The sequence below is a fragment of the Aptenodytes patagonicus genome, chromosome 2, assembly GCF_965638725.1.
Source record: "Aptenodytes patagonicus chromosome 2, bAptPat1.pri.cur, whole genome shotgun sequence".
Classification (NCBI taxonomy): Eukaryota; Metazoa; Chordata; class Aves; order Sphenisciformes; family Spheniscidae; genus Aptenodytes; species Aptenodytes patagonicus.
The window spans coordinates 145545725-145568408 of record NC_134950.1 but is presented as its reverse complement, the minus strand read 5'-3'; the positions used below and the strand labels follow the sequence as shown (position 1 = coordinate 145568408).

The window sequence follows — 22684 nt, the reverse complement described above, 5'->3', positions numbered from 1 at the left end:
GCTAAGAGCAGCTGATTCTGGGGGCAGGGCCAGCAAGCGTGGAAACGGGGTCAAAAAGCAAGGAGCTGGCAGGGCTTCTCTACCAGCATTAATGCAGGAGAGGGCCAGACCTTCTGGGAGTGAGCTCATGTCTGAGCCAAGGAAAACCAGGAGAGCTGCTGGGAGAGGGGCAACAGTGACAGGGGGCCTAGAGATACTGAAGGTGCTCTTTATCAGCTGGCTTGGGAAATAGCTGTGATTTTGGCTGCCAGGTCCACTTGAGCTGCCTCCAGCGCAGCCCTATTTGGAATCATTCAGTAACATATGGGAGCAAGCATCGAACCCATATTCACAGAGATGGAAAATCAGATGCATGACAGTGTGGCATTTTCACAAGTATCTGTGCATTTTTTCAGGCAAGATACCTGGGGATCAGCAAGTTTTATCTTAACAGTTTTATCTTAAAAACTTCAGAAACTTTCACCCTACCTGTCTGGCTTAATGTGCAAAAGAAGTCAGTATCACAACAGAAGCTAGACTGACGGAGTTTCAGAAAACTAGCACATAACCTATCCTTCAGTAATCAGTCAGGATTTAATTTAGAACCAGTAATCAGTAATTGATTACTTGTACAAAGTAACCACAACACTTCAATCCTGGCTGGAAAGCAATTGTTTTCAGAGACACAAGTAACTTCAATTGCAGAGACGGTTTTAGAAGTAGCATTATAATATGGGATAAAAAGCCAGGAACATAGAGAGTAAAGCACACTGCTGCATTAGAAGAAAAATAAAAGCCTCCAGAAACTTACCACTGAGGTAAGAGCCATCTGAAAACTGTAGATTCGTGCAAGTCCAAAGTCAGCTAACTTTATCTGCCCGCTGCTGGTTACAAGGATATTTTGGGGTTTCAGGTCCCGATGCACCACACGATGTGAATGCAGAAAATCCAGTCCCCGAAACAGCTGAAGCATCATATCCTAAATATAAAGAAGAAATCGATATGCAATTATCAAGACAAGGTGGCAAACAAGTAAACTCCCTGCCATAATCTGCAAAACTAATTTAATAAATATTGACTTAAATATGTGCACAGGAGATAAAAACAACTATTAATATAAAATGGACAGGATGTTGCTAGAACCAGCTGACTTGAACAGGTGTCCTTATCAAGTTAATGTATTGTTTCTAGTTGAATTATTTGAGGTTGATTGATAGAAGTATAAAGACTGGTCAACATACTTAAAAGAAATAGCAAAAGCATGTCTGTAAATCCCAGGACAACTTCAAAAGAATGCTGTCCAAGTAAGAAAAATACAGAGCAGCTTTTAGCTCTTAACTTTAAACCACACACCACTTTGCATCTCAGGAGTTTATGCTTTGTCCTGCCCCAGTGAAGTGAAATTTTATCATTCACTTCAACAGGCACAAGGATCTGTTTCAATCAGAAAAGCTGTTTAAATGACAAATTCACCAGGATTTAACTTTATAGAGGGAAAAAGTTTACTTGGCAAAACCTGTTGTATAGAATTTACTGAATAGGACAGAAACTACTTTTAGATCAAAGTTTAGCACTAAATCAGTGTAATAATCATAAGTAACAGTTCTCATTTTGCTTTCTGTTTTGTTATAGTGATGCAATCTTCTATGACATTTTCACAGCTGAAGAAACTATTTCATCTGTACTCATATTTTCACATTAATCTTAGTAAGGTGAAAGGAATGAACCAACGGACTCAAAACTAAATACTAGAAATCCCCTGAATTCCAAACTAGAAGGATACTGTCAACTTGAAAATTATATTTGCAAAACAGGCAGTTACAAGAAGGTGCTGCAACAAGTAAGAAACAAAAGGGATAAAGAAAAAGTTTATTTTCTGTATGCACTTGAATTGAGTGAAACTCCAGCTCTGTGTTTGCTGGTGACATATGCCCTTTCCATAAGCCATGCAGCAGGGTGTCCGCCAATCCTGTTACTAGCAACCAAAATGATCTTGGAGAGGTGGATGGCATGAAACATGAGAAAAGGGAAGAAGGATAAATTGAACTTGGTTGCTTTTGTTCTTCTCTATGGACTTGGGCATGTTTCAAGTAAATATTCAAGGCACACTATTAAAAGGAACGATATCTGAAAATGGGTTTAAAAAGAGCTCCAAACATTCAACTTGATAATATTGCTTTAGCTGGATGCATTTTTAAGATACACTTTATAGACATTGCTATATAATTTAATACAAAATTATTATTTTCATGTAATGTTCCCTGATCATCTCTACAGAAAGTATTATAAAATGTATAGATATTAAGGCTGGAAGCTCTAATCTGACCTCTGATAAAACATGGCCATTTCTATATATAGCCTATAACTCTGTCTGCCAAACAGTAGTAACAGTGGGCTGCTTATAAAGTAATCAGTTTTTATTTGAAGACCCTGATGATGGAGATATTACCATGGAACTATGGATGCTGTGACAGCAGTTAATTATTATCATGTCTGAAGGGTGGTGGTAAACTGAGAACCCCATTCCCTGTTAGCTGATGCCTTTTATTCCCTTTGCTTCCCCAGGAAAAATTGAGATCTAATAATTTTGATAACTAGTATAATAGGGTTTGCACCTTTAAAACAAATATACAAAGTGTATTGAATTCTCTTGTATTTATATAATTTCCCTTTGCAGTTCAGAAATACGTGGAAGAGCTAGGACTGCAGCTCTGCAGGTTTCAGTCATCAGCAGAATTAATACATGTCATATCTGCTCACTCTGTGCTATTATAACTTAAATCAAATCCCAACAGTCTTTGGATCAGTCTTGCAGATGTAAAGAACATGTCAAGAACATTTAAGCGTGTGGTTATCTTAAGTATGTACTTAATGGTTTCACTGAATTTGGGTCTTTTTTTTTTTATTCCAGGTAAACATAATATCAGATAAAATAAGAAAATAATTTAAAGAACTTAAGGATTAGTCAGTATACCCTTGTGAGTCCCTTTTTGGTGACATTTCTGTGTCCTACTCATTTGTCAAGTATGTAAACTCATTCCTGCAGTTACCAAACATATCAAGAATATTTTTTTCCTACAACTGATGCTGGTTTTCTTTCAACTTTCTTCCTCAAGCTCAGCAAATGCAATTCTGCTCTACTAGTTGCAAGTTGCAAGCAATGTCTTCAGTTTCTAAATTCAGAGTCTTCTTCCAGGCACAGGTAAAAAAAGAAAATATTTGAAAATGGAAACTGGTATATCTTTCCCTCCCCCCATAGTACTGAAAAGATGAATATCATTTACTGAAGTTCTCTTCACACACAAAAAATGAGATGTGCCACAGAAAAGCATACCAGGAAAGTGTAAATTTAAAAGGTATTAGAAAGAAGAAGGAAAACTGTGGAAAAAAGTGCTGTATTTCCTCTTCCAGGAAACTCAGAGTTAGTCCATACAGGCTATTCTCTAGTATTCATTTTGGACTGTTGATTATGCTCTTTTGCTATCCCTTATTACCTACTATTACACGTATGAACAGATTTCAGTTCAAAATTATCTTGGAGGAACAGCCCAAAGATTCGTGTGTGTAAAGAAGGGCACTGATGCAAAAAGACCATTTGCTATTTGTGATTCATTATTGTCCTGTTTTTAAATTCTCAGCCAGTTAGGAAAAAAGCAGAAACCAAAATCACATGACCTAGGCTTATTATTATGCACTCTAAATGCAGAATACTAAATTGTGCAGCTCAGAATTTGATATTTGTTTGCACAAATAGATTTTCAAAATCAAAGCAAACAAGAGAGAGAGCTTTTAAATTACTTTTTTTATCCATAATGAAGGATTAATTTTGTGCTGTACATAAGCCTAGTCAAAACTCATTAGGCCTCACGTTTGGAAAACGACTTCATACTCTTAGTCAACCACTTGCAAGAAACATCAGACTTAGTCTGGGCTGTGTGTTTTCTTTGATACCGTAACTAATATCAGAAGATACTAACCTTTGCTAGCAAATTGGATAAAGGTCGTAAACATGCACAAGCCAGATCACTAGCTAATTAAATCAGGATAATTCCACTCATCTGACGGAAATGCATCCATTTTTGTTAGTGATGATTACCCAGTATTATCTCAATTACCAAGATCTAGAAATAAGTGCAAGAGAGTCTTCATGTGCCTCAAGGATTAGTTTGTTCCATGTCTGCTTTTCCCTGGTAGCTAGGCATGCCATATTTTGGAATTACAGTTAAAATCATATTTCAAAAGTTAATTGAAAATGATCAATTCTATTCGACAAACAAGAAGATTCATGCCGTAGCAGATTTGAGGAACAAGCTCTAATGAGTCATGATCAAACCTCTACTGCTGTCTATCAGATGTTCTTTGGATATTGTATGTTTACAAACATAGACACAGAATAGTGCCTGTTGTTTCAGATTAGAGATTTCTGCCATGCTTCTAATATTACAAACCTGTGATGGTTGTTGCCTGAGTTGAAGATATATACTTTATTTCACTGTGATTACTTTCAGATAATCATGGCTTTACAATGTTTTCCCTTTTCAGGCTATGTTTTCAATGTGGTCTATGCACAAATCTAAAATATTTATCTGTAACTCAGTTGAAAACTGAGCTATTTTGGGATGCAACGAACAAATACACTTTCCTTAGAGGCAAATATGTAGCTTTAATTTTGTAAAAGCCTCATAATGGAAACAGTTAGGAGCAAAATTTGTTATGGAAATGCTGCATCTTTTGCATGTTCCACCATATACGGTATCGGTGATAGCATTGCTCAGTCTGATATTTACTGAATTTATCAGCACTGAATGTCAGGACCAAATTACGATGAACTTTTCAAGCAATACCATATTATGTCATGAGTCTCAATAATACACAGAAGTATGTCCTGCATATTCCGCCTCTGGCATCAGCGAGGATGGGGATAGGCTTGGGTTAGCCCGAGCAGCTGCTGTTGCTGCCTCTGCCAAAGGCGGCTTCATGGCTCACATTTCCTGACTCAGGGGCAGCAGGAGCAGAAAGCCTTGATTTCCTACAGACTTTTGTCTCCTCCTTGTCCTATTCACTCTTGACCCTACGCTTTACTGACCCCTCTTAACCCTCCTCCAGCTTATGATCCATTAATCCATTCCAAGCCATTGGTTTTCAAAATACCACTCTGATCCTTTAAGAGTCACCCACCATCTTGACTTCCAGCTAAAATATCTGTCAATTGCCTGCAGTAACTTACTTGTTGTTTAAGACCAGCCAGATTCTCTGGAGTACTCTGCCTGCCTGATCCAAAAGAGGATGGCATGGCTGTCGACCGAATAATTCAAGTATTTACTCAAAGAAAACAGAAAGTACGGAGTTGTTTTGGGTGTTGGTGCCCAGGTGCTGGCAGCCGGGCTGCAGGGGCCTCTGTCAGGGGAGACCGGGGGCTGCCCTGTGCCAGACACAGCCGGTTCCAGCCGGCTCCAGCGGACCCACCGCAGGGCACAGCTGGGCCGGTCAGCCAAGATGGTCGTGCCTCTGTGAAAACATATTTAAGAAACAGTAGAAAAGGCTGGAGGGAAAGAGGAGGAGGGAACAAAAGGAGTGAGAAACAGCACAGGGAACACCAAGGTGAGAGGAGGAGGAGGAGGAGGAAGAGGACAAAGAGGAGGTACTCCATGGTGGAGCAGATATCCACCTGCAGCCCGTGGGGGACCTGCATCGAAGCAGGTGGATATTCCTGAGGGAACTGCAGTCTGTGGAGAGGAGCTACGCTGGAGCAGGCAGAAAGAGTGAGGAGGAAGGAGCGGCAGAGGAGCTGCTATGGATTGACCATAACCCCTCGCACCCTGTGCCCCTGTGCTGCTCAGGGTGGGGAGAGTCAGGAGTGATGTGGAGCCTGGAAAAAGGCAGGAGAGGGTGTTCTTTGAATGTTTGCTTTTTTTCCCCCACTACCTGAATTAGCAATTAAATATCTATCTTAATTGGCATTAAACTAAGTTCATTTTCCCCAAGGTGAGTCTATTTTGCCCATGATGGTAATTGGTGAGCAATCTCCCTGTCTTAGCCCATGAGCTTTCTTGTTCCTTGTTCTTCTTTATTTTCTGTAGCTATCCTGCTGTGGCGGGGGAAGTGAGTGAGCAGCTGGGTGGGAGTTTGGCTCTTGGGCTAGGCTAACCCACCACCGTGGTAAAGGTATAAATGCTAGATTTTGCTTTTGTAAAGGGGGACACAGTGCGATGCAACCTGAAGGAAAACACCAAGAATAATATGTCTTCGGAGAAGACATGCACCCAGAGGTAACATACACATATGAATGGCTGCTCGTTATGTGAAGCTCACATTTTTCCTCTGTTGACTAGTATGTAAAGAAAGAAAACCCTTTAACCAGATTGCCCTTGGTCATGGTGATAGGAGTTCCTAATACCAGAAAAAGTAAGTCTGTGGAAGCCCACAAATATACTTGGTCATATCACCAAATAAAAGCAACACAGTACAGATCATTGTCAACTACAACAGACCCTAAATTTGTACTAACGCACAGTTTTTTTATGGCTTTTTTTTTTTTACTTGCCTATTTTCCTCTTCCTGCTCAATTTCTGTGCTAACATCTTGTAAAACACAACAATCCTTTGGAATCTCCTAGCATGTCTCCTCCTCCTCTGTGGAGTATCTCACGCACCTGCACAACAACCTGCATCCTTCACCCAGAGTTTCTGTCTATTTGTAACTCATTTTTCTCTTTTTACTGAGCAGAATGGAATGTCCCTATTTTGGATGGCAGGTGTTGGGATACTCGTCCTGAACATTTCCTGTAGGAGTGTTTGCATAAGAGACAACCGCAAATGTAAACAAAGGGGATGAGTTTTAGACAGCAATGTGTAATGAATCAGTCAAGCTAGTTTGATGAAAAGGCTCACTGCCTCTCACTGAACAGCAGGACCTTCTCTGAGCAGAAGAGGAGCAGGATGAAGCTTCCTTTGTATCCTACAGGATTATACAGAACCCCCAACCATCAAATTGCTTTCATTTTAAAGGGTGTTTTTTAAACATGCTGGAATGAAAGTTTAAAGAGTTTTCACATTCTCTGGGGCCTATTTTTGAAGCAGAATAATTACAGCACTTCTATGGTTATACTTTGTAACAAACAGTCAACATTAATTAATGCCAAAAAAACAATGGCATTCCTGAGGAATTACACAGTACAGATACATGAATAGCAAAATACATGATTAATGTTGTTACACTGAATCCCAAAGGCATTAGTAATAATGTAGTGACTCCTTGTTAAATGCAGTGATTTTCTTTTTCAAATACTGTCCTCACACTGGGCTGGGAACCCATCACACCAGCCTATCTAGAATGCTGTGACTGATGGTGGGGGCAGAGAAGCAACTTGCCACAGCCTGTGGAGCTGCAGGATGCTCTTCTCCATGCAGCCGGCTGGGTGCAGCGGCTGGGACACAGTAAGAAGCAGATAGATCCCTGCCCTTGTGCCTTTTTCCTTCTTCTCTCAGGAGAAAGCTATTATGATCGGTCTCCCTGCAGGGCATTCAGAAAGGGGAGGAGGAGGCTGTGCACTTTGCTTTCACCTAGCCACACTATAGCCTCTCAGGAGTCATCCATGATCCAACCCAATATATACCCAGGATACAGAGCTCTTACTTTTCCTTATATCGGGTAACAGCTTATCTCAGAGTAGTCCTATTGCTTTCCATGAAAGTATTCACAGGGTAAGGGTCATCCCTCAGAAGAGAAGACTGCTGTGATGTTCCTGTTAATTAACTAGAGAGTACCAAGGGAATGTGAACTTCACAGCATGCTCAATTTAAATATGTTCACTGTTTTGATAAGAGAACAATAAATCCAGATGACCCGTTCACTTAGCCGTATTAATCAACCTTACTGTACAAGATACAATGTTCATTTTCTGTTCATAGAATAAAATGCTGTGCAGAGAGAAAAATACAGCAAATTCATTTAGTGTATTATTAGCAGAAGGGAACTAATATCTGTCAAGCTTATGCAAGGAATTGGTCTAATAATTGTTGGTGTTTTGTATGCTGCTACCCTAAAGGTAAACAATTTGTTGAAAATTAATTAACAGTTACATATATTTTAAAATATGAAGTAAAATATTTGCATAATTATTTTTCAATTGTAAAATTATTTTAATCATATCAAAGATACTTTAATACACTCAGAAGATTAACGGATATTTTAAAATATATTCTGATAAACAGTTTCTAATCTATTTTAAACTACTTTTATAAGAAAGAAAGCACAGCTCAGACAAGTGATTCTGGATTATCCAATTGTTAGGAAGAAGAACCCTACAGACATGCATACTCGTAAAAGTATGCATGTATGTATACATGCATTTTAGTGTTTTGAATAATCCCATTGAAGGCAATGTTATCCATACTAGTCCACTGCAAAGGTATAAACGCTGAAATTAATATAGTTGGGTTGTTCTGGTGTTTGGTTTTTTTTGTTTGTTTTTTTTTTTTTTAAATGGCTAGAACTGTTTGTATATCAATTTAAAAGATACGATACCTGAGGGACTGGAGTCTCTAAAACACTGTTTTGAAAACTATTTTGGTTGCTATTAGAAGTAGTAAGGTAATGAAGATTAGAAGGTCCTAAATAAATTACTGCGGAATACAATAATCAGTCAATCAGTTAATAGACAATCTAGCAAAACTTGCAAATGTCACTATTATGCACGGACCTGGCTGTATATCATGAACATTATATGTCAGTCTCAAGCAAAAGTACCGCAACTGTGCACAAGATTCAGGAAAAATGCGAAATTTTAACTGAATTATAAGGGTCCATGGTAGTCTTTGAAAAAGTTTGAGGCTTAACAACGCTACTGCATTGCCATAAGTTTATGATTGAATTTTATGTATGTATATAATAGCTTTCAGTATACCGAGGCACTATTTTCCTTTTATTGTCATGCTCCTGTTTGTAGACTGAATTCAATTCATAGCCACCACAGCAGGTTTAACATGTTCTAGTTCGTTTGCTTAAACTCACCAACTGTCCCTTCTGAGTTAGACGGGAACCACTGAATTTGTGCTGCCGCAGGAGTTCCTGACCGAGCATATTCTGGAGTGCTCCAAACACTCCTCAAACACCAGTGCTCACCAGCAGCAAAGGCGACATAATTAAGGCTAGATTAGGACAAACAGATGCACCCTATTATGTTCAAGGAACTGTTCTGAGTAACTTTCTGTCTGCCCTACTTAAAATAGAGACCTCGATTAATATTTTAGAGGTCTTTAAAAGTTTCAATCTTAGTGCATGTCTGTTTTACCAGTATCGTAATACTGCCAGATTTTCATACCGATCTCAGTAGTTGTGAACCAAAGACCAAATTCAGTATATGAAATGCGTACATCCCACATCTGTGGGATACACACGTACATACACATGTATAGGCACACATATGGGTGCATTTCATTTCGGGCAGATCAATATTAATTTAAGTGTCTATAAGTCTTTCCACATCAATTTCTCACTTTATAGCTCAACACCTGTCAAGTCAGTTTGCAATATAGATCTTTCAAGTTTTACTTTATCAGCTGCTATTTTTCATATTTGATGAGAAGAATTTGCAGGACTGAAAGGAAACCTATGTAATTATTATCCTCCTTACTTATTTTCAGTGATTCAGTGTACCAAAAATTCCTATCGAAGTGGAATTACCAGACATGCAAATGAAACACATAACATTTTCTATCTGGCTACTGGTATTTTTAAGAGAAAATACATGCAAATTAAATGAGAACAGAGGGGAATTTTGTTTTAACAATTTGACAGAAATTGGCAAATGTGGCATTGTTACCAAGAGCTGTCCTGGCTGTGAAATTTTTACAGCAGGTAAATGTAACTTTGTGATTAACAATCTTTTTCACTGCTCAAACCTTTCCAGTCTTTGTGGAAAAACCAATAGAAGGCACAGCTCTTAACAGAATTTATAGATCTGAGACTAGATAAGCAAACAAACAGATTTTTTTCCTGTAGCTCTGGATGATATCATCACAGTTTTGTACATCCCCAAATACTTTCTGGGAAACTTCCTTTTATTACAAGCTTTTCATAAAACTATACTGGAGGCAGTAGTCTCTCACAGCACATCCTGGTTTGACAGTTGTTACCCACTCTGTTCTTTTATTCCTCATACCATCTGAAAAAGAGATGAGGACTAAAATGAGCCAAGAAATCCCCCAAACTCTTTACTGGCTCACCCACTTGGTAAGCCCCATACAAATGACTTGAAATAGCATCTGTGATTTGTATGCATTGGCTTTGAAGCCCCTTCTGGCACATGTCTGGGGACTGACACCAGTCAAAATTTGGTACCTAAGCGTCACATCAGGTCAAGCTGGAACGCTGGGGCAGAGCTGCAGTTTGAATTCTGGAGTACACTTTTCATAGAATTCCAGCTACTTTGATGGTCATGTTTCTCAACAAAGCAAATCATCCTTTCTTCGACTGATGCTGTGAGCCTCTTCCTTCTGGGGTAAACCCCAGACTTTCACTTGACTAAGTCAATGTATTCTGGAGCACTGTGTATACTCCCCTATCTCTATGTCCTCCCAGTAGAACTTAGTGCTTTTGGTTTTTAAAAAAGATTTTTGCTTTCTTCTAGTAGTATATATTTCCTTCTCTTATCATGGGACATCGTTGGCATTTCCTCTTCATAGACTTTGCTTCTGCATTCCCGAGCTGTATTGTGGGACATCCTAAGCGTATCATCACTTGTTGCAATCCTTGTGGAAGCTCTCCTGATGTAATCAGAGAAATTAGTCCACCCAGAAAATCCACAAAGCTGGATGTGACTCCCTTTAACTACTTCAGTATGCTTCTGAGAGGAGTTCACAGAAACCACGGTCTCACTCCCTGCCAGAATCTACAAACTACATTAAATTATCAATCACTGATGAGCCGATTCTCCTCCAGCACCGCTCACACCGGTCCTTACGAGGAATGGCACCAACAAACAAAACTCCTTCCCTAGAGAACGCTGCTCAATCAGCACTACGGCTATTTACCAGCACCTTTGTGACACTATTGGTCGTAATAGCTCTTTTTAATTTACTCAGACTCCATGAAGGGTTAAAAATATGGCATATGTTGACAGCCGACACTCCTTGCTAACAGGAAAGACACGTTGCTGTGGGGCCCAGATCTCGGCTTCTCCTTCCCTGCAGCTGTCTGTGGATAGCAGCTAATTGTATCCACTTGTTTAACCTCAGGGATAACGTCTGCAGGGGACCAAGTGCCACAAGCGTACTTTTTTTTTTTAACGGTCATTTCCTCTCTGGTGTAACTTGCATGACAGCATGTGACAAGCAGAAATTAATGGGGACACTGCTGTGCCAATACCTCTTGAATTGCTTTGACACTGGCTGCAGGCTGCCTGCTTGGCCACCCAGCCAAGACCTCACATGAAACGTGGCAAGGGGCCCACAGCTCTATTCACTAACAAGCCAGCTGGTCAGTGATTAGAAAGCTGAAACAATGCTGTGCACATACATCAAGAAAAATGCTTTACAAACAGCTTCGGACTTAGGAGGTAAAGCCTCCTAGAAGAGTAAATCTGTAAATTTATCTTCTGGGGACTGCTAACTTAAGCTCACGTTAGAGATAAAGTGGAAGGCCCTGGAAGATGACTGCCCTACATTGTCACCTGAGCACAAGAAGGGCTAACCTCAGAACAAAGACTAACTTCTTAACATGCTCAAAATCATGTGTAAACAGCTTAGACCACATGGATTCTGGTCCAGAGGAGCATTCAAATTATGTAAATACATAAAGTTTTATGACACACTACTCTTCCTAATGGTCTATCAACACCTTAGCAACATTACTGACATTTCTGCAGAAATTCTCATTGGATTTGTCTGCAGTGTGCCATCAAGAAGGCTGAGATTTGTTTATACGCTGATACATAACAACAAAGGATGAGACTTTAAAGTATCCCAGGGGATTTGGATGACCAGATCTCCTACACCCAAGGCAGCTTTGAACATTTCAGCCAAGACTTTTTTGAAAACTGTCAAATCCTTGGCTAGAGACAAAAGGCTCAAGAAGACTGTTCCTTTAATTTCTCTCTCAGTTGTTTTTTTAAACATTATCCACTAAAAATGCATGGATTCTTTATGAAACACCTGCATGGCAACAAGAAAATAAGTTAGGCTTTTTTAAAACTGAGGAAAAAGCAGTCAATAGGATCCTACAGATTAGAAACCCAAACATCCTTTAAAATCAATAGGACTTGGGCACCTAATTCCTATGGCTCCTTCGAAGTTATAAACTCAGCAATTTTTGTTTAATAGAAAACTTGTTTAAACTTATTATAACACAGGCCTGCTCCATTTCCTGATATATAAGGAAATATATTTTGTGACATATACAGATACATAGGAGCCCAAGGCACTGTAAAAGAGGCTGGTGGGATAGCAGAGACACTTTTGTGAATTAGAAATTGGGGTTACTGTAGAGTTTGGACTTCGGGCCTAATTAATTTTGATTGCTTCCATCATAAAAATGTCCAGGAATTCAGCATAGTCGTGAACGGCACTTGCATGCTGAGGAAGAAGATGGCCTCGTATTAGGCACAACCAAAGCCCAGTGAAGTCACTGGGACTCTATCCATCAATTTTCAAAGACCTGAGCTGGTCCCACTGCTTTTTAATATTTCCATCCTCCTCCCACACTCATTGGAACCAACAGGACCTTCAGAGAGATGTAACCAACCTCCTCTGAGACAAAAGTGTCAACATGACACCAGACATCAAAATAAAGCTATTCTCTGGAGTTAGACACTCTTTTAATAAATAGTTAACAGTTTTTATTAAAGATGCGAACACAGAGGAAAGTAAGAAGACAGTCCCTTCCTAACCTCTCCAGGGAATACATAATAAATAAAGCTCAGTTGTGTACTTTTTAAAAGCCGCTTTTCAATAATTTTTTTTGCTTGTAATATACTTGCATGGCAGAAGTATCGTGATGCTCGTCAGTGCTGTACAATGGCTCAACATTGGGGTCAATTACTACCTGAGCCCTAGTCACAGGTGTTCATTTAACTTCGCTGCCTCTCTTGCTCCATATTATAAATTCAGGGATAATGGTTAACTACTTCATGAGTGTTGCAAAGATTAACTGGTTAATGTTTGTTAAGTACTCCAAAGATCTAGAATTTGCTTTCAGTTATAAAGGCATAACAACCTTCAGGAAAACCAAGGATATACACAAGAGGAAAGATTTCTTGGATGTAAGCTATGGGTAGAAAAGGGCTTCTAGGAAGAGCTGAGAGAGGACAGGAGCCCCAGTCCAAGAATTGTACACACAGCTTTGCAGTGCTGTTACAGCATTGTATGAACTGTCAAAACAGTCTTCAGGATGAGAATCTTACTGATGCCTTAGTACACTTAAATCAAAAGTAGGGAAAAGGAGAATTGTTTCTTGGAAGCACTCAGCAGGTTGAGTTGTTCTCCATATTTACAGTAGCAATTAATTTGCAATTCTATTATGTTAAATTATAAAATCAATAGCTCTTGAACCAACAGCTTTACAAGGAGAACAGGCAAGCAATTTATCCCATAGACAAGGCATAGAGAAGAGATTTTGCAAGAGGAGTCAAGCAAGTGCGCAGTCTTCCGTTTTCACCAAAAGCATAAGTTTGCCGACAGCACCAGACTAGGGGAATGGCTGCCCATTCCCTTCCACTTACATGGTCTATCACTTTCTCCTTTCTTTTCTGATTTCCTACCTTTTCCTTTACTTCCTTCTTTCCTCCCTTCATGCACCCTGTTGCCCTTTCCTGCCCCATCCCCAGTTGTGACTCTTCTCTTCACACCTTCACTGCACACCATCCCACTCAGCCATTTCCTCTCCTACCACACTCACTCTCAGGCCCTGTGGTCCTACTCCATCTCTTTGAGTTGCTGCCTCCCACAGGCCAGGTGATTACCAAGCAAGGTAGATCAGCAGAAGATGCCAGCTATTAGCATGCCTCAGCAGCTCATCTCTGGATTTCAGTTATAACGAACTGTAACAGGTAGTAATGTGCCTGAGATGTTTGCTGTGGCTGCAGTGGTGGGATATGGTCCCACATATCTGCCAAGTCTCTCTGAAGTGCCATGGGCCATAGCCCCTCCAGTCCTGAGCAAAATGACACTGATTTACATGAGCGTAAATTAGTGTAAACCTTGCCTTGTTTTCTTTTGAACACTTGACTGGTTCTTAAAGAAGGAGGCATCTTCAACTCATAGTGACACAATGAGCGATGAGCCTACTTATTTCTTAATGTTAGCACAATAGACAAGAATCAGCTCTGCTTTGGAGGTGAGGGTGAGGCTTGGGGATAGGGGGAAAGGTGCAACATGAGAGGCAATAGTCTTCTTGGGCGGGGAGAAGATTGCCTCCAATGTTTCACAGGCAGGATATTCTCTCCCTTCCCTCACCTCCCTGAATGCTAAACAAAACAAACTCTAAGAGATTTTTAATAAAAAACCAAAGGTATGTTAGAAGTTAACTTGCAAAAAGAGCCAATTAATGGAACAAACTGCTTCCATGAATAAGTATCTTTTGAAAGTAAAGTGTCACAAATGACGCACGTGACAAATGTAGCTTGTGACAAATGCATCATTGCTTCTCAAAAGGGTAACTTGTGACAAGCAAAAAAGTATGCTATTGATTATGTAAGTCAATTTGGAAAAGAAAACTACATGTCTTCTTGCGTATCTTCACTGTAACCATTCATGGAAAACCTATGAGAATAAAAGTAGCAACGATCCAGACAACCTGAAGCACATACGTCTGTGCTTTGCTGAATCAGGCCCTAGAAAGAGAAGGCTTTCCCTATCAACAAAAAAACCCATTACAAATCGTACAATACAATATCAAACTCTGTTATTCCAAAATGACAGTCAATTAAGTAGAAACAAACCGTATCTTCAGAAGGGCAAACGAGAGAGGCTAGGGATCACTATCAAAGGACTTCTGTTTTCTTTTGTTTATTAAATAGCAACTGTATTATTTACTGCAGCTTTGCAAGCTAGTGAGCAGCTGGGTGTAACACATTTCCATGCTGTGTAACCTCTCCTTATGCTTTGTTAGATTCCTTATCAGGACCAGAAGAAAAGAAATCTCTCTGTTATGCTTCTCCTGTGGCAAAGGAAAAGACAAGATGATGACTTTCCAGCTCATTTCACTTGTACAACGTTATCATCAATCACCATGGGGTAGGTCTTTGTTATTTTCACTGAAGGACTGTTCTTAGTTTTCTGTCGCAATAAAGTGTGACTCCACTAACTAGCAAATCAAGGTTACCTCCACCACATTTGCAAAAGAACAAAATGCAAACATAAGGCTAACGCTACTTCTGAAATATTTTCCAAGGCCCCAGTTTCACAGACATAAACCTAAGTCGAATTAGGTCTAAATTCTTTTCATTGAAACAAAGGTTAAAGTCTGAAACACTCAGAGCAGTTGAGGTAAGGAAGCTAAACTAACCATTTCATCAAGAACCAAAAGTTTTCTGCTTGTTTTGCGACTTTCTGCTCCAGAAACCAAGCAAAGAAACTGTGGTTTATTTTTATTTTAAACTCTGTCAAGTATGCATCTCTTTGCAGTTTTGGTTCACTATAGCCCACGCAGCTTGGCCTCTATTCTCCCTTTCCTATGTCTTCCATAAGCCCTATAGACATCGGCAGGAATTATGTGAGCAAAGAAAAAGCAAGAAAGGGATATATTCTAATCAAGGCAAAAATATAATAAAAAATGCTTTGTAAGATGGTGTCTCCTCCTTTAACTTCGTGTTTTTATATGTCTTTTCCTTTTCGGTCTGTGTTGTTTCTCACTGAATGACAGTTATACACAACATACTATTGTAATAACAAGCATATGGCTCAGAGATTGCTGTTGACTTTCTCAAGTCTCAAATTAGACATTTTTATTTAAAATACATGAAAGACATCTGTATACTCTTTCATTAAATGCATTTTACATTTGTAACATCCTACGTATTCTTTTGGAACCATTTCCATTAAAATGCCGTCTCTGGGTTTGGATAGCAAGTATTTCCTTTGTAACACTAAGGGAGGAGTATGTTACTGTCAAAATTTCTCTCTAAAAAGTCCTTGCTAAAATATTTACTCTGCTTGTCAGAACAGGAATATCTGAAGTTAATTCCAAATGAAAGAATATTTTAGAATGAATCATAAACTAGATGTTAAAAAAAGGCAACACGCTGCCATTCCAGTGCCCCTTCCCTGCTGTAAAACTAAACGAAAAACGACTCTGCGCTTGCATCCACAGAATATTGTAACATTTCGAGCCTTCTGAGATTCCTTAATTGTAGTTATGCAACAGAACTGTCACATCCTAAAACAAAGGACAAAAATTCAGCAGCTGAATTTATTGGCTTGGAAATGAAATGCTCTTAAGAGATGGCTAACATGTCTTCTTGATTATTTTTGGCATTTTAAAGTTACAGTGCAATGCTTCCTCTTGCATAGACCAAAGAAGTGAGACATTTTAGAAATACTTAGAATTTTTATGGCGCTGTTTGCAAAGTCACATATTTAGCAACAGTGAAAACTGTTGAGCAGTAACCTTCTTTGCAATTAAGCCACTAATTTCAGTGGGCGCTTTATGGTATAAGGCACTGGTCAACATTAATAAAGGTACAATGCGCTGGCTTCTAATGAGTTGGTCATGATGGTAAAAAACAGCTTCTTCTTTTAAATGGGTATTCTTAAGGGTCACAATTTTCAAAGGCAAATGGGATAAATTCCGTGGCCAGAACAGTTATGATATTAATGAAAAAAGAAATAAATAAACCAGTCCGTCAAACCTGTGATCCTCCGGAGCCCTTTTCCATTACTGAGTCAGTTTACTGTGATGACCAATTCTGACACACTTTTGTGAATAGTCAGGAGTCTGGTTCCAAAGGCACAAATGTTGCTTACACATAAGTTTTCAGGGAAGACTACTTCCTCGCTCTGACAAAGCATTTAAACACAAGCAAAATGCATGTCTATGACTAATCTGAGACTACAGAAACAACGGTTTCAATTCTTCTTTGCTCTAACCTTGGAATTCATCAGGTCAGCAGTACAGGATAGCAACTGATTCTCCTCTGTTAGCTCCTCTAATTCGCAGTCTTTCAACCTCACTTCTAAAGCCGAAGCAATCTGTTTACATAAAAGTAAGCAGAAGCTTAAGTGCTTTGCTGGAGCAGAGCCTCTGCTCCCTTTGGGGTTTTTCCTTTAAGGTCTGAAGTTGAATCAGAAGGTTCAGGTATATATTCCAGCATGAGTTTAAATGTTTTATGTATACTGACATAAGTGGTCGTACTGTATAGCTGTAATGATAACAGAGAAGTAAGAAGAACCTAAAATACTGATGTTTATGAGTCTTCGGATAAGGCTTCCAACCCAAAAATTAAGCACAGATTTGATCTAGGAGCTTGAGCCTTTGTAATTTGCTCTTTCTTAATTGCAAACTGTTCAGGCTTTGCATGAAAATAAATGAAAGGCTGCTTGCTAACTGATGCTAATAGCATTGCACCACACTCACCCCTGGAGGAACCCTAAGAAGCCAACAGTTACATCACAGAAGGATTTGACCCATAGTTGTGCTCTGGAGTACCGACATTGGCAAATATTACAAAACCACGTCTGCTTTATTAAAACTACAAATAAATTAATCATTTTAATTTCTAAATATTTTCCCTTGCTGCCACACCAAGAGCAAACAACAAGCAGTATTTCTGTTATTTCACTTGTGTTTCCATTCTAAATTTTCTGTCTTTTGGCAGCTGCTTGCGAACTTGCTAATAACGTGTGTCTTTGTTTGGACTTCTTAAAAAGAAGGATATTCTCAAAATGGAAGAAAGCTCATTTTATTTCACTTTGAAACCCGAGAAACCTGTAACATGAACCATACGCTGATTACAGAGTACTGATATATAAAGGAAGCAGTTGTGCAAATTTGTGAAGTGGCTGTGGTGGGGAAACAGCAGAGCAGAGGAGAAGCACTATTTTAGACAAATAATGCTGTTGTAGGATCTGATTATCGTGATTCATGTTTAACAAGGTACTGTGTAACGGCCAGCCAAAAAGGAGGACCTATTATGGTGGGCACTATACAATCAAGGGTTTTCACACAACCTCTTCCATTAATAGCTCACAAATAAAATGGACAAGACAGACCCCAGGTGGAGAAACAGTGTGACAGTTCCATGATGTTACTGTTTTATGGGAGTAGAGTCAGTTAGGAGGGGATAAGCAAAATGGAAAGAAAAGCGATGGAGAGAAAAGTTCTGGAGGGAGGGAAGGAACAGAAGAGAGGAGTGCTATACAGTGCAAATACAGAGTGAAAGTGAGGTGAAAAAATGAAGGTGGAAGGGAAGGATGGAAGGAAGAAAGGGCTGGAAAAAATGGGATTAGCACAGGCAGAGAACATTGAGTTGAAATCACTGGAAACCCTCTGAGTGTCAGAGCTTTTGGCTTTGGTTGCTAGAGCAGCTGAGTGTAGCTGGCTGATGCCACTGGCTGGTGCTTCTCTGCAGTTTTGTCCCTGATGGCCAGAGGACGGGAAGCAGGGAGGAACCGTGTCTGTTCTGGTATCTGCAGGGGCGGGTGGGATGGAGGCTCTCCATGTGTCTCTGATCCGACACACTGAGTAGGAGGGAGAGGCACAGCCTCGGCTGGGTCCCATTTTATTTCTTCCCTATGACTATAACAGACCTCATTCCAGCTCAGCTGTATCTGATGATGAGCTGAAACATAAGCCTATGGGATGAACTCTGGGAATCAGCAGATCATGAGTATATATATATGTGTACGTGTATGTGTAGTATGCCTTCACGTGTATACATATAAAGAAAATATACACCAAACCACTCCCTAGGCACAGGAGGAGAACTGGTGCTACCCCCTCTGTATTCTTGTACTTTTGACTCTTCTCTAAGCATTCTGAGTTGCCAGTTCTGGCATCTTCTGGCCCACAGCTATTTTGAGATCATGAACTTCATAGACAGTAGAGTGATGATCATTGAGTTTCCCTTTCCCTTTCTCCCACTTGCACAAATAGCAACGTTTTTTCTGCAAATATGTTAGAGGACTTTTACAATAATTATATGTATATATGTATGTGTGTTTATGTGCAATATATATATAAATAATTTAAAATTTCTTAAAGCTAATTTTAAGTTCTACATATGAAAACATGTAATAAAAAAAAATTCCGTCCCTATCCATTTGTATGGGCTTTGTTTTCTGGCATAAGCTAAATACATCTGTTACAGAGGAAAAGAAACAAACACAACATATCTTGATTAAATCAGTGTGCCACTAAAGTAACATGCTTCAAATTAATTTTTACTGTGGGATACAATAACCTGCCTATTCACTGGCATAAAAGCAGTGTATACAGCTAGCGCAAGAGTATTAAATTTCTCTTGGGGTGGAACAGCAAAAAGTTTTATAAAAAAATAACTTATTTGATTACTATATTATCTTCTATTAGCTATGAGTTGTCTGTGGCCAACTTTTGAATTATTTTACACTACAGCTGTATATTTGCTGTGAATAAATACGGACACTTTGTGAATATCCTGGTATAGAGAATCTGAGCTACAATAACTTGGGTTGGCTGAGATGGGAAGGTATCCTGCTGCAACGCTTCTTGTCCCAGATCAGCTGAGTTCAACCCTTAGAATCTGGAGTTCAACAAGAAAAAATATGTTGGCCAGGTTTCCCAAATATATACCTTGTCACAATTTGTGTCATTCTGTCTCCTCTTCCCCATCTCTGTGTGCTTGTTTTGGGATGAAGTATAGCTTTGTGGGTATGCAGAGGCATAGGGGCCTGATTTCCTTTCAGTGCAGAAACTACTATTAAGAAAGTGATTCCTATCTGCCCCCATAAAAATCAAGAATGACTCTTTGAACATCTCCTCTTTATCTCACATCTGCGGCAGTCCGACCTTCAAATTACTTGTCAAAAGTAACATATGGCTTGTAAGCAAAATTTAGAACATGGGTAAATCCAAACATTTCAGTCTATTTTTCTGCCACTGCTTTACATGAACCATGAGCTGTAACAGCTTTCTCTTAATTGTTTTAACTGTGGCATCTCATCTTTGATGAAGAGAAAGACTCTGAAAACATGAGTGACACTTCTGCTGATCACTGAGGCAGGATTTACTTGCAGAGCAAGTTGCGACTATACACCATCACCGTGAGACAAAGGAAAGCATCTTGAAAATACTCCCCACTCTGAGGAACTGCCACTGGCTCGCTGCGGAACAGTACGGCACTGTCTTTGACATGCTGCCTGGCAGTCTAGCCCCACTTTTACACCTGCTTGAGCATTATTCCTACCACGTGCTCCCTGTCTTTCTTTCAGTGCCATCAAAGCATTTCACACAGCAATTGCTACCACATTGATGTTCCAATAGCAAAACCCCAGTGTCACTAATAATCTGAGAGCGTCTCAAGGGAATCCAGAGCAGTAGGATCCATAAGCTTTTCTTTGCACCACATTAACGTCCAGCTCTGCAGAATTAACAGAAATGAAATGAGCTGATAGCAACATTTCACTTCCAGTGTTTGTAATACTGCAATTTTGCAATGACTTCATCATAAATTTTGTTCTACTAAAGGCTCAATCTCTATCCCTGCCCACAATTCAGAATCTCTTCAGTTTCTTAATTCCCTTTGTCTTTCCGAATAAAGATGATTTCTGGCCCTCCATCTATTGAAAACAATAGCTTCCTTCTGACTTTGAAAAGGATGTGTCCCTTAGGGCCCTACTGGACTGTACTGCTGCCTTGAGAGTTTGGGCCATAAAAGAAAAGTAGGTTGAGATGTCTATTTAGAGAGTCCTTGATAGACATCTTTTCACAGTGACATTTCTAATTCAGTGTCATTGTTTTGAACGACTAAAATTATTATTTCAGGCAGGTTGCTTTCATACATTATGCTCCAATGTTGCTTGACTGCTTTCCAAACTGGAACAACTGAAAAAATGTGAAGCGTTCCAATGATTTTAAATCATTTTAGTCAGGACAGAGTGATTTAAAATTATTGGAGAGCCTCACATTTTTATGAGCTCTCAGTTTGCAAGCAATGGAGGTCTGGGCAGTCCTGGGCTACAGCACTGCAAAAAAACAACTATACATTATCATCAGTTTGAAAATGTTTGCATTTGAATTTGGAAATGGTAGGGATTTGGAGATATTTAATGCCATCATAATTAAAATCAGTGGCTGTAGACTGACTGTAAAAAGGTCCAAGCTAAAGAAGTAACTGTACGGATACAACATTATAGCATCCTGTGCTCAGCAGTCCCTTCATTTGAATCATGACTCCTCCTAGCCCCTTGGTCAGACCATACATTACTACCTGCAGCACCGCACCAGAGGAGATGTGGCTGTGTCTCTACATGCGGCACAGTATGGGAAAGAAATGACAACACCTGCAACAGAGGAAACTACCACCCTTTGGAGAATATCCTCTTTTTAAGACTTAGTTTCTTCAGAGCTGTCACTTGTGCAGGGCACCTGCGCTCTCTCCTGCTACCCTTCCATGCAGCAGCCCAACCCCTAGTAGTAGGATAACAGAGAGAAAAATAAAAGATCTATCACACAATAATATATCAGTTCAGTCCTTTTGTTTTTCATTTGTTTATAGTGGCAACTCTTCTTCAATTCATAATACGGATTCAGAACAAAATTTATTGCAAAATACTCCACAAAGAATGAGATCCTTAGCAGCTGTAAATGGGCATCATTTCACTGAAGCTAATGGATTTACACCTCTTAGTATCAGCTGGGGATCCATTATTTGTGGACTCTAAATTCCTCACTAAGTTTTGCTTCTTTATTTACCACAAAAGGAAAATGTTAGTAACAGCTCCTCTCTGAGTATCTTTCTTACTAATTTGAGTAGGCTCTTTTTTTAAGTGACTTTTAACTTTGATGTTGTTAAACACAGCCACACTCTGAAGACTCTCAGTACTGGTGAATCTGTTTTCCCGGAATATCTTGTGTTGTTTTCAGAATTGCATGATTGTGTGACATCTGCTCTACATCTCATATGTGATCGACTGAGTAGGTACAACTGTGGCAGACGGCTGATGACTCACCTCACAACACTGAACACGGGTTTGCTTTCTGAGAAGCAACATCTTCATATTAATTTTCTAAGAGTCTTGCAAAGATGTGACTGGTCTGCCTGGTTTGATAGCAGGTAATGTAAGTTACAGGAAATGCACAGGGATGCAACAGCAACATTTATTCTAGGAATGGGGGTAAAATTTTAAAATTCAATTTTTGGGCTACTATCAGATAAATCCACAAAAGGAAATTAGGTTCACTGCTGTACTTTCTAAATTTTAGGCATCTAAATAGCAAAATCTGGATCCCTGAATCAGATGGAGAACTAGGCTTCCTATGCAAGGGAGATACAGAATAATATCCGCAGAAGCCATTCACTTGAATGAGGAATCAGGAAACACCAGAGAAAAGGATATACCTTAAACCCTGTTCTCTCTGTGATTTGGCTGCCCTGTGGCAGGCTGGGGAGAATACCATGAAGATTCACAGATCACAGACCTGGGTAGAAGGACATTCCCAGCTCTTCTAACATCCCATGATAGATAACGTATGCACCTGCTATACCGGAGGCCTTTGATCTGTTCCCTCCTCT

The 22684-nt window shown here is 39.5% G+C and overlaps 1 protein-coding gene across 1 annotated transcript in view; it reads right to left on the bottom strand.

Moving 5' to 3' along the window:
• CDK6 (cyclin dependent kinase 6) overlaps window positions 1-22684 on the bottom strand; it is a 130062-nt gene that overhangs the window by 71862 nt on the left and 35516 nt on the right. The window contains exon 4 of the mRNA XM_076331511.1: window positions 791-958. Within this exon, the coding sequence (XP_076187626.1) occupies window positions 791-958 (168 nt within the window). The remainder of the gene's footprint in view (window positions 1-790; window positions 959-22684) is intronic.